The 12,312-nt window shown below is 51.7% G+C and overlaps 1 protein-coding gene across 1 annotated transcript in view; it reads right to left on the reverse strand.

Moving 5' to 3' along the window:
* Nucleotides 1-7,707, reverse strand: part of LOC143962200 (sperm-egg fusion protein TMEM95-like) — a 29,271-nt gene extending 21,564 nt beyond the window's left edge. Inside the window, exons 1-5 of the mRNA XM_077471533.1 lie at nucleotides 6,598-7,707; nucleotides 4,383-4,439; nucleotides 4,199-4,279; nucleotides 2,958-2,978; nucleotides 153-233 (exon numbers count right to left, since the gene is read on the reverse strand). Of these exons, the coding sequence (XP_077327659.1) occupies nucleotides 153-233; nucleotides 2,958-2,978; nucleotides 4,199-4,279; nucleotides 4,383-4,439; nucleotides 6,598-6,787 (430 nt within the window). The 5' untranslated portion in view covers nucleotides 6,788-7,707. The remainder of the gene's footprint in view (nucleotides 1-152; nucleotides 234-2,957; nucleotides 2,979-4,198; nucleotides 4,280-4,382; nucleotides 4,440-6,597) is intronic.
* Nucleotides 7,708-12,312: the final 4,605 nt, after the last annotated feature.

Below are 12,312 nucleotides of genomic sequence, written 5' to 3' on the forward strand. Positions count from 1 at the left end.
GAGGGGACAACCCTTCCTAATGCTAACTAGAATTTAAAAAAAAAATATTTTGTCGGAAGTTGGGCTAGAGATACCACAGGTTCTCTAACACGCAGGTACTTATTAATGTAACCCCTACCCCCGCCTTTCCTTCTGACGACATGGACTCTCACCTGGGTAGCAGATCTCATCCCTCAGACACTTCGTCCTCCTCAGCCGGCACACCGTACAGTTATAGAGGATCTTCGTCTTCACTGTGGGGGGGGGGGGGGGGGGACCCATCAATAATAAGGATAACATGTGACATGGATTATAACTGGCACACAAGATTACTGCTATTACCCATCGAGTCCTACCTACCTCCGAGGGGAAGGTTTTATCCAGCGCACATTGACATTACATAATAACCCCCAACATTGGTGTCAGTGATCACAATAATAGCCCCCAAAATTGGCGTCATTGATCACAATAAAAACCCCCAACATTGGTGTCAGTGGACATAATAACAACCCCCAACATTGGTGTCAATGGACATAATAACAACCCCCAACATTGGTGTCAGTGGACATAATAATAAACCCCAACATTGGTTTTAGTGAGTGCTATATTAACCTCAGAGGATGCAATGATAATCCCCAGCATTGGTGTCAGTGGATTCTACAATAACCCCCAACATTGGTTTCAGTGGATGCAATAATAACCCCCAGAATTGGTGTCAGTGGATGCAATAATAACCCCCAACATTGGCGTTAGTGGATTCTACAATAACTCCCAGTATTGGTGTCAGTGACCACAATAATAGCCCCCAAAATTGGCATCAGTGATCACAATAAAAAACCCCAGCATTGGTGTCAGTGTATGTTATGAAAACCTCAGAGGATGCAATGATAACCCCCAGCATTGGTGTCAGTGATCACAATAATAACCCCCAAACATTGGAGTCAGAGGATGCAATTATAACCCCCAGCATTGGTGCCGGTGGATTCTACAATAACCCCCAGCATTGGTGTCAGTGACCACAATAATAGCCCCCAAAATTGGCATCAGTGATCACAATAACAACCCCCAACATTGGTGTCAGTGGACATAATAATAAACCCCAACATTGGTTTTAGTGAGTGCTATACTAACCTCAGAGGATCCAATGATAACCCCCAGCATTGGTGTCAGTAGATTCTACAATAATCCCCAACATTGGTTTCAGTCGATGCAATAATAACCCCCAGCATTGGTGTCAATGGATAGAATAATAACCCCCAACATTGGTGCCAGTGATCAAAATAATAACCCCCAGCATTGGTGTCAGTGTATGTTATGAAAACCTCAGTGGATGCAATGATAACCCCCAGCATTGGTGTCAGCGATCACAATAATAACCCCCAAACACTGGAATCAGAGGATGCAATTATAACCCCCAAACATTGGAGTCAGTAATGGGCAGTGCACTTGTAAGAGAGGCTTTGCAATTGTCTAGTAATGGCACCAAGTCCCCACCCCCACTCCTGTCCTGCTAGAACATTGGCCCTCCTGCTGAGGCCGAAATCTTCCACCGTATTGTGTCCCCCTCCATGCCAGAGGCCTCCACATGACATTCCCGGGTGTTGACCTTTATATCCCAAGGAAAGAATGTCCACTTATTTGAGTGGGATTGCTGCACTTTACTGATGGAACTCAGGGAATGGCATAACAGTCACATCACATCGACACACATTCCGGAGTCACTTGACATCACACAGTCAATCACATTTAGTGGGCGGTCCGCAGTATTCACATGTGAAAGCACACTTTAGGTATCCATTTATTTCTAAGAGCCTCTCCTTCCACCCGGGGTCATTAGTACTCACAGGACTGGGTTCTCTGTAGTCCCCTCCTCCATAGGTACACCTCTCCCGGGACCCTCCAGGGGAATGACCTCACTCAGGGAACTCTTGGCCTTCACCTAAAAGGCCTTTTGCATACCGCCCTAGCCCCCCCACCTTCATAAAGGTCAGAAAGTTTACAGCCAGCTCTTCCTGGTTGCAGGTCCACTCTTCCCTGGCCTCCTGCCCTGTGTAGGGCCTCCATGTGCTGGTTACATCTGCACTAGTGTAGGGTGACCGGCTCCCATGCCCCAAATGTACTAAGGCTCCTCCCAACCTGACTTATAACTGAGCACTGACTCACCCATGACATCACAGCGGGAGGGCTCTAACTAAAAGGGGCCTAGCACCTGATGACACTGTCTGCAGTAACCAGACACTATTCTGGCACAGAGCCACCTATTGGCAGACTAGCTAACTGCACCTGCCTACACACAGACTACCATACCAATGTACAGTGAGCTGTAGCTATAACAATTATTTCCTGGGACCTGAATAGTTATTTCAAGGCTTCCTGTCTGCTAGAAAGCCACTAGAGGCAGACCGCCCTGGACAATTCTTATGGGACTGCTAAGATAAAGAATTATATGCCACAGTGGTAAGACTGCCATAGACATGACAGCTGACGGTAAACTGTGCCATGGTCACCTTCAGCCAGATGTGGTTGGCTCTGGTTTTCCCATTTCCAGTAGCATGGCCCCACACAGGGTTGAGCTGGCATCCATGTAAACCCAAAGATTGGTGGCATCTCAAAGTCCTCCACCAACTGAGTGCCATTATATTCACAAATAATGCTGTTTTTTTTTTTTTTTTTAGGTAAGGAACCCTCAAACAGTACTCTACTAATAAAACTTTCCGCCATGTTTCTTTCTCTTTTCATCCCCTAAGAGCTCCATAACAATCCAGAACTGAGGTGAAGGGTTATATTTGATTGCCTATGAAGGAGGCCATTCCCTTCTCAGCTTCATCCAACCATCAGCCAAGTCAGCTAGCCGGCCTCTTATATTGGGTGATCGGGGTAAATGCTTGTCATGCCCTTTCGGGGCAACAGCCCTGAATAACCCCAATACACAGGAGTCACTAAATATCACAAATATGGAGGAAAAGGGGGGTACTCACTGCACAGCGGGGGGCACATCACTGAAATGAAAAGAAAGAGAAGACATTGTGAGGGCAAATATCAAACATCATATTCTGTCCCCAACCCACTATAATCTACCCCCCCGCCCATTCCTGTACCCCGAGGGAGGGGGGGGGGGCAAGACTCTTGCTGAATTTAAGTATAAGAACACAGGCAGCACTCTGAGTAATACAGGGAAGGCTGTAGGTAGAACCTATAGTGAGGAAGTATATACCTGTATATTGTACATACAATCTATATATTGTGAGACCTGCCTTGTCTTCCGCTGCAGTGTCCATATCCAAACCCAATGTTTGTAGCTAGGCTGTTGCCAGCTGGAGCTTTGTTTTTCTCATCTGGGTTTGTTAGAGGTCTCCTATGCCTAAGGACATTGATTGCTTCTGCCTGCTTCTGAGGAGTGCTCCTCTGTATATAGAGATAGAAGATACAATGTATGGGGTTAGGAATGTTTATTATACCTGGGCCAATCATTGAGGGGTTCATGTCAGTGATGTGAGCTGGGGAAGGAGATAAAGATTCAAAGAGGCCTTCTAGAAGGATCCTTCACCTCTCAGATTGCTGCTTGGGGAGGATGTATCTCCAGAAGGGTCCTTGCCTCCCAGGCTTTGCCTGAAGACAATGTAAGTCCAGAGGACCTTCCCTCTTAACTTTGCCTGTGAGTCCAGAGGTCCCTCACCCCCAGGCTTTTCCTAGAGAAGATGTGAGTCCAAAAGGTCCCACATTCCCAGGCTCTTTCTAGAGAAGATATGAGTCCAGAGGTCCCCCCCCCAGATGCCTGGATATGATTTGAGTCAAAGGGTCCCTCCTTCTTTCCTAGGCTTAGCCCAAAGAGGGTGAGAGTGCAGAGGTCCCTTCTTCCCAGGCTTTGCCTAGAGAGGTTGTGAGTCCAGAGGTCCTTCCCTCCCAGGACTTCTTAGCAGGACGTATGGTGTGCTTAGGGGTTCCAACAGAAGTATTAATACATCCCAACATATGAATACCCTTATTACAATTAATGAGATCTGTGCCAAGACAACTGTCATGGGGTTTTAATCTAGATGAAATGTTCTGATGGCTGGGACCAGGAAAGGAGATAGAGATACGAGTAATGTATCTGGCTCAGTCACCTCAGCCCAATCCAATGCTCCTCTCTAGGTGGAGTCACCCTAAAATTTGGTGAGACCACCGCCTTGCCATTCTACAATAACATACATGAATCCATCATTCATAGACTCCATACCACTGTGTGCGTATTCCACCAGCTTCACTTCATGGAGCCAATCCCAGTAGGCAGCAATTTTAAGTCGATCCCGGGAGATCTCTGGGAAGGAGAGGGTGGATCATGAATCAAATGTAATAATCCAGTAGATGGATGTCAGAACAATTATTTTCATTGTGGAAATATTAAATATCTTTGTATTTACCCAGTATCCTGAAAACCCGATGAGTCTTCTCTGTGATAGTGAACACATCATCTTCATCTGAAAGACAGGAGGACATGGAATATAGATCCAGAAGAAGAAGAAGAATGAGAGAGCGGTTACAGTGATGGTACATGATGGGTAGACTATGAGGATGGAGGAAGATGATGGAGAGGACAGTGATGGTACATGATGGTTAAACTACAAGGATGGAGGAAGATGAATGAGAAGACAGTGATGGCACATGATGGTTAGACTAAGAAGATGGAGGAAGATGATGGAGAGCACAGTGATGGTACATGAGGGTGAGACTAAGAGGATGGAGGAAGATGAATGAGAGGACAAGGATGGTACATGATGGGTAGACTAAGAGGATGGAGGAAGATGATGAGGAGGACAGTGATGGTACATGATGGGTAGACTATGAGGATGGAGGAAGAGGATAGAGAGGACAGTGATGGTACATGATGGGTAGACTAAGAGGATGGAGGAAGATGATGAGGAGGACAGTGATGGTACATGATGGGTAGACTATGAGGATGGAGGAAGAGGATAGAGAGGACAGTGATGGTACATGATGGGTAGACTAAGAGGATGGAGGAAGATGATGAGGAGGACAGTGATGGTACATGATGGGTTAGACTTACTAGGACGAAGGGTGAGGGTGAGACTAAGAGGGTGGAAGAAGATGAAAAGGGCAGTGATGGTACATGATGGTTAGACTATGAGGATGGAGGAAGATGATGGAAAGGACAGGAAAGGAAGATGATGAGGAGGACAGTGATGGTACATGATGGGTAGACTATGAGGATGGAGGAAGAGGATAGAGAGGACAGTGATGGTACATGATGGTTAAACTACGAGGATAGTGGAAGATGATGAAAAGGACAGTGATGGTACATGAGGGTGAGACTAAGAGGGTGGAGGAAGATGAGGGCGAGGACAGTGATGGTACATGATGGTTAGACTTACTAGGACGAAGGGTGAGGGTGAGACTAAGAGGGTGGAAGAAGATGAAAAGGGCAGTGATGGTACATGATGGTTAGACTATGAGGATGGAGGAAGATGATGAAAAGGACAGTGATGGTACATGAGGGTGAGACTAAGAGGGTGGAGGAAGATGAGGGCGAGGACATTGATGGTACATGATGGTTAGACTTACTAGGACGAAGGGTGAGGGTGAGACTAAGAGGGTGGAAGATGATGAAAAGGGCAGTGATGGTACATGATGGTTAGACTATGAGGATGGAGGAAGATGATGGAAAGGACAGTGATGGTACATGATGGTTAGACTACGAGGACGAAGGAAGATGATGAAAAGGACAGTGATGGTGCATGATGGGTAGACTAAGAGGATGGAGGAAGATGAATGAGAGGACAGTGATGACAAATGAAGGACAGACCTGAAGGAGCTGGGAAGGATGATGATCTGAAATGAGGGGAAGAACCTGAAGAGGGGATGTCAGATGAAGATAAAAGATGGAGAGGACAGTAACGGGGTATGAAGTATACAGAACATTCAATGGAAGCAGAGGATGGGGAGGAGAGGGGGAGCAGTCAAGAGCCAAAGGAAAAAGATGACATGATGATATACCCAGAAGAAGTGGATGGGTTTATGCAGGAAAACAGTGGTGGAGGACACGGAGGAAGTAGAAGGGTTATGGAGAGAGAACTGAGGTTGAGGAAAGAGGTGAAAGTTAGATCTTGGTGGGAGGTGAAGACTGAAACCAGAAGTAGATAGGGATTATGGAAAGAGAAGAGCGGTGGAGGACATAGAAGTGAGAGATGAAGATAAGATCCAGAAGAGAGGGTTTAGCAGTGGAGGATATAGAGGTGGGAGATGAGGATTGGGTCCAGAAGAAGTAGACGGGTTATGGGGAGAGAACAGAGGTGGAGGATATAGAGGTGGGAGATGAGGATTGGGTCCAGAAGAAGTAGACGGGTTATTGAGAGAGAACAGAGGTGGAGGATATAGAGGTGGGAGATGAGGATTGGGTCCAGAAGAAGTAGACGGGTTATTGAGAGAGAACAGAGGTGGAGGATATAGAGGTGGGGGATGAGGATTGGATCCAGGAGAAGTAGATGTGGTTATGGGGAGAGAAGAGTGTTGGAGGATATAGAGGTGGGAGATGAGGATTGGGTCTAGAAGAAGTAGATGGGTCATAGGACAGTGGTGGGGAATGATCAATCAGGTTGGTAGTAGGAGGTGGGTTCTCACCTAACCCAAAGTGGTTGAAGCTGTTGGGCCCGGGGTATCGGGTACAGCGGGTACTGTTGGTGGCTCTCCGGTGCTCCTCACACAGCTTTTTAAAGCGCCCTGTCAGGTTCTTCTCGGGTTGAGTGCAGAAAACACACCCTGAGGATGTCGGGGGCAGCAGAAGGAAAAGGAGGAACCTGAAAAGCCACATCCTGTCCACAGGGGGCGACACGCGGTGGTAATGGTTGGCTCTTCGGTTGGGCGTCCCACCTGGGAACACCAATCAGAGATCACTATTCTCTCGCTCCATGGGTGGGGGGTACAGAGGAGCAAACATCACATGATGGGACCCGTGTTGGTGACCTCATAGAATTCTGAGATTTCTCATGGAAAGGAAGGTGTCACCACCGGGAACCCTCGGGGGCTCAGAACTTCCTGAATGACGACCATTACAAGTCCCTATAAATAAATCCCCACCATCACCGGGATCAACAGACAGAGAAGATCCACCTTTTATCATCAGAACACCAACCTTCACCTCCATTCAGTCACTGAGCCTAGGCTCAGATGATGTCATCAGCCTGCTGCAGGCAGAAGGAGGCATTTCCTCAGTCTCCCCTCCCCCAGTGATCAGACTGTACATTGTAACTTTGTAGAGGGAGCAGCAAGGGGCTGATCTGTGTCAGACATTTGTGGCACTGGGACTGACATGATGGTGTCATCTCTGAGCCGCTGTCTCAGTCCAGGAAGTAGACGGTGACTCTGGGTGATGCCTGAACACAGATGGTGCCATCCTTTCCGGAGAGAAAAGCAGATGAGGGCACAGCCAGGGATATATCAGGACAGCACAGTGGCTGAGTGGTGAGCCCCTCCCCCTGACAGCACTAGGGGGGGGGGGGCGCTGGTTCAAATCCCACCCACAGCACCCCCTACCTGGAGACTACCTGCCCTCCCTGTTCCTCCATAGACAGGCTGGGAGGAGATTAGAGTGTAAGCTCCTGGGGACTGATGTGACTGGATAATATATCTGATGGGGGATCCATGGGGGGGGTGACTGGGAGGAGCCTCCCTGTTCTCTTATACTGAGCTCCGCCCTCCATGGAGCCTGAAGCCCCCAAAATCTCCCTCCCCCTCCCCCATACACCCCCCAATATCTCCCTCCCCCTCCCCCATACACCCCCCAATATCTCCCTCCCCCTCCCTCATACACCCCCCAATATCTCCCTCCCCCATACACCCCCCAATATCTCCTTCCCCCTCCCCCATACACCCCCCAATATCTCCTTCCCCACTCCCCCATACACCCCCAAATATCACACAATCTCCTATGTCCCCCCCCCCCATACACTGGGAGATTGTACAATCAGATTGTATGGTGGAGGGGTGGGGGGACATAGGAGATTGTATGGAGTATTACCATCCCCCATCCTCAGGAGCCCCCATAGTTACCGCACAGATATCAGAGATCCGACACGTCCAGTGGGAGGAGCCAACTGACATAACCGACACCAACTGACACCGGAGTCATGTGACTGATCCCTCCCCTCCCCCTCCAATGTGAGCCAATCAGATCATTCTCCAGTGTATGAAGGGGGGGGGGGGGAGGGGCTCATTCACATCACAAAACACAGAGAGGGGTGACCTCTACCTGAATGGGGCATCAGAGATAATAACCCCTCCCCCTCCAGAAATAGAGATAATAACCCCTCCCCCTCCAGTATTAGAGATAATAACCCCTCCCCCTCTAGAAATAGAGATAATACCCCCCCCCCCCCCCCCCCCCATAGATCAGATATAAATGTCACATATAATGATCTCTATATTGCAGGAGAGAGAGAGAGAGAGAGAGAGAGAGAGAGAGAGAGAGAGCTACTGCCACCTTGTGGTCATTTATCAGAAGTGTATAAATAAATGAATGTGAAATATAATCAGCCCAAACTACTCAAATATATGTATAAATGATTAATTATACAATCATTTACCAAATGAGCGCAGTGATGACTGCTGGGGACACCTAAATGTCCACTTACCTTCCAAAACAAAGTATAAAATATAAGTGTCGAGCAATCAGAACTCGAAATCAACATCCCAATCCCATCTCATATAGTGCCCACTCACCTCCTCATATAGTGCCCATCACCTCCTCATAGAGTGCCCACCACCTCCTCATATAGTGCCCACCACCTCCTCATAGAGTGCCCACCACCTCCTCATAGAGTGCCCACTCACCTCCTCATAGAGTGCCCACCACCTCCTCATATAGTGCCCACTCACCTCCTCATATAGTGCCCACCACCTCCCCATATAGTGCCCACCACCTCCCCATAGAGTGCCCACCACCCCCTCATATAGTGCCCACCACCCCCTCATATAGTGCCCACCACCTCCCCATATAGTGCCCACCACCTCCCCATAGAGTGCCCACCACCCCCTCATATAGTGCCCACCACCCCCTCATATAGTGCCCACTCCCCTCCTCATATAGTGCCCACCACCTCCCCATAGAGTGCCCACCACCCCCTCATATAGTGCCCACCACCCCCTCATATAGTGCCCACTCCCCTCCTCATATAGTGCCCACCACCTCCTCATATAGTGCCCACCACCTCCCCATATAGTGCCCACCACCTCCCCATAGAGTGCCCACCACCCCCTCATATAGTGCCCACCACCCCCTCATATAGTGCCCACCACCTCCCCATATAGTGCCCACCACCTCCCCATAGAGTGCCCACCACCCCCTCATATAGTGCCCACCACCCCCTCATATAGTGCCCACTCCCCTCCTCATATAGTGCCCACCACCTCCCCATAGAGTGCCCACCACCCCCTCATATAGTGCCCACCACCCCCTCATATAGTGCCCACTCCCCTCCTCATATAGTGCCCACCACCTCCTCATATAGTGCCCACCACCCCCTCATATAGTGCCCACTCCCCTCCTCATATAGTGCCCACCACCTCCCCATAGAGTGCCCACCACCCCCTCATATAGTGCCCACCACCCCCTCATATAGTGCCCACCACCTCCTCATATAGTGCCCACCACCCCCTCATATAGTGCCCACTCCCCTCCTCATATAGTGCCCACCACCTCCCCATAGAGTGCCCACCACCCCCTCATATAGTGCCCACCACCCCCTCATATAGTGCCCACCACCTCCTCATATAGTGCCCACTCACCTCCTCATATAGTGCCCACCACCTCCTCATATAGTGCCCACCACCCCCTCATATAGTGCCCACTCCCCTCCTCATATAGTGCCCACCACCTCCCCATAGAGTGCCCACTCACCTCCTCGTATCGTGCCCACTCTCCTCCTCATATCGTGCCCACTCACCTCCTCATATAGTGCCCACCACTTCCCCATAGAGTGCCCACTCACCTCCTCATATAGTGCCCACCACCTCCTCATATTGTGCCCGCTCACCTCCTCATATTGTGCCCGCTCACCTCCTCATATAGTGCCAACCACCTCCTCATATAGTGCCCGCTCACCTCCAAGGTGTGACCCCCACCTCCTCATATAGTGCCCACTCACCTCCAAGGTATGACCCCGCCCCCACCTCCTCATATAGTGCCCGCTCACCTCCAAGGTGTGACCCCGCCCCCCACCTCCTCATATAGTGCCCGCTTACCTCCAAAGTGTGACCCCGCCCCCACCTCCTCATATAGTGCCCGCTCACCTCCAAGGTATGACCCCGCCCCCATCTCCTCATATAGTGCCCGCTCACCTCCAAGGTGTGACCCCACCCCCACCTCCTCATATAGTGCCCGCTCACCTCCAAGGTGTGACCCCGCCCCCCACCTCCTCATATAGTGCCCGCTTACCTCCAAAGTGTGACCCCGCCCCCACCTCCTCATATAGTGCCCGCTCACCTCCAAGGTATGACCCCGCCCCCATCTCCTCATATAGTGCCCGCTCACCTCCAAGGTATGACCCCGCCCCCATCTCCTCATATAGTGCCCGCTCACCTCCAAGGTGTGACCCCACCCCCACCTCCTCATATAGTGCCCGCTCACTTCCAAGGTGTGACCCCGCCCCCCACCTCCTCATATAGTGCCCGCTCACCTCCAAGGTGTGACCCCGCCCCCACCTCCTCATATAGTGCCCGCTCACCTCCAAGGTGTGACCCCGCCCCCACCTCCTCATATAGTGCCCGCTTACCTCCAAAGTGTGACCCCGCCCCCACCTCCTCATATAGTGCCCGCTCACCTCCAAGGTGTGACCCCGCCCCCACCTCCTCATATAGTGCCCGCTTACCTCCAAAGTGTGACCCCGCCCCCATCTCCTCATATAGTGCCCGCTCACCTCCAAGGTGTGACCCCACCACCACCTCCTCATATAGTGCCCGCTCACTTCCAAGGTGTGACCCCGCCCCCCACCTCCTCATATAGTGCCCGCTCACCTCCAAGGTGTGACCCCATCCACCACCTCCTCATATAGTGCCCGCTCACCTCCAAGGTGTGACCCCACCCCATCTCCTCATATAGTGCCCGCTCACCTCCAAGGTGTGACCCCGCCCCCACCTCCTCATATAGTGCCCGCTCACCTCCAAGGTGTGACCCCGCCCCCACCTCCTCATATAGTGCCCGCTCACCTCCAAGGTTGGACCCCGCCCACCACCTCCTCATATAGTGCCCGCTCACCTCCAAGGTTGGACCCCGCCCACCACCTCCTCATATAGTGCCCGCTCACCTCCAAGGTGTGACCCCATCCACCACCTCCTCATATAGTGCCCGCTCACTTCCAAGGTGTGACCCCGCCCCCCACCTCCTCATATAGTGCCCGCTCACCTCCAAGGTGTGACCCCAACCACCACCTCCTCATATAGTGCCCGCTCACCTCCAAGGTGTGACCCCACCCCATCTCCTCATATAGTGCCCGCTCACCTCCAAGGTGTGACCCCGCCCCCACCTCCTCATATAGTGCCCGCTCACCTCCAAGGTGTGACCCCGCCCCCACCTCCTCATATAGTGCCCGCTCACCTCCAAGGTTGGACCCCACCCACCACCTCCTCATATAGTGCCCGCTCACCTCCAAGGTTGGACCCCGCCCCCCACCTCCTCATATAGTGCCCGCTCACCTCCAAGGTGTGACCCCACCCCCACCTCCTCATATAGTGCTCGCTCACCTCCAAGGTGTGACCCCACCCCCACCTCCTCATATAGTGCCCGCTCACCTCCAAGGTGTGACCCCGCCCCCCACCTCCTCATATAGTGCCCGCTCACCTCCAAGGTGTGACCCCGCCCCCACCTCCTCATATAGTGCCCGCTTACCTCCAAAGTGTGACCCCGCCCCCACCTCCTCATATAGTGCCCGCTCACCTCCAAGGTATGACCCCGCCCCCATCTCCTCATATAGTGCCCGCTCACCTCCAAGGTGTGACCCCACCACCACCTCCTCATATAGTGCCCGCTCACTTCCAAGGTGTGACCCCGCCCCCCACCTCCTCATATAGTGCCCGCTCACCTCCAAGGTGTGACCCCGCCCCCCACCTCCTCATATAGTGCCCGCTCACCTCCAAGGTATGACCCCGCCCCCATCTCCTCATATAGTGCCCGCTCACCTCCAAGGTGTGACCCCACCCCCACCTCCTCATATAGTGCCCGCTCACTTCCAAGGTGTGACCCCGCCCCCCACCTCCTCATATAGTGCCCGCTCACCTCCAAGGTGTGACCCCGCCCCCCACCTCCTCATATAGTGCCCGCTCACCTCCAAGGTGTGACCCCGC

The sequence above is a fragment of the Lithobates pipiens genome, unplaced genomic scaffold, assembly GCF_037356315.1.
Source record: "Lithobates pipiens isolate NorthernLeopardFrog02 unplaced genomic scaffold, aLitPip1_a1.2 Scaffold_8, whole genome shotgun sequence".
Lineage (NCBI taxonomy): Eukaryota > Metazoa > Chordata > Amphibia > Anura > Ranidae > Lithobates > Lithobates pipiens.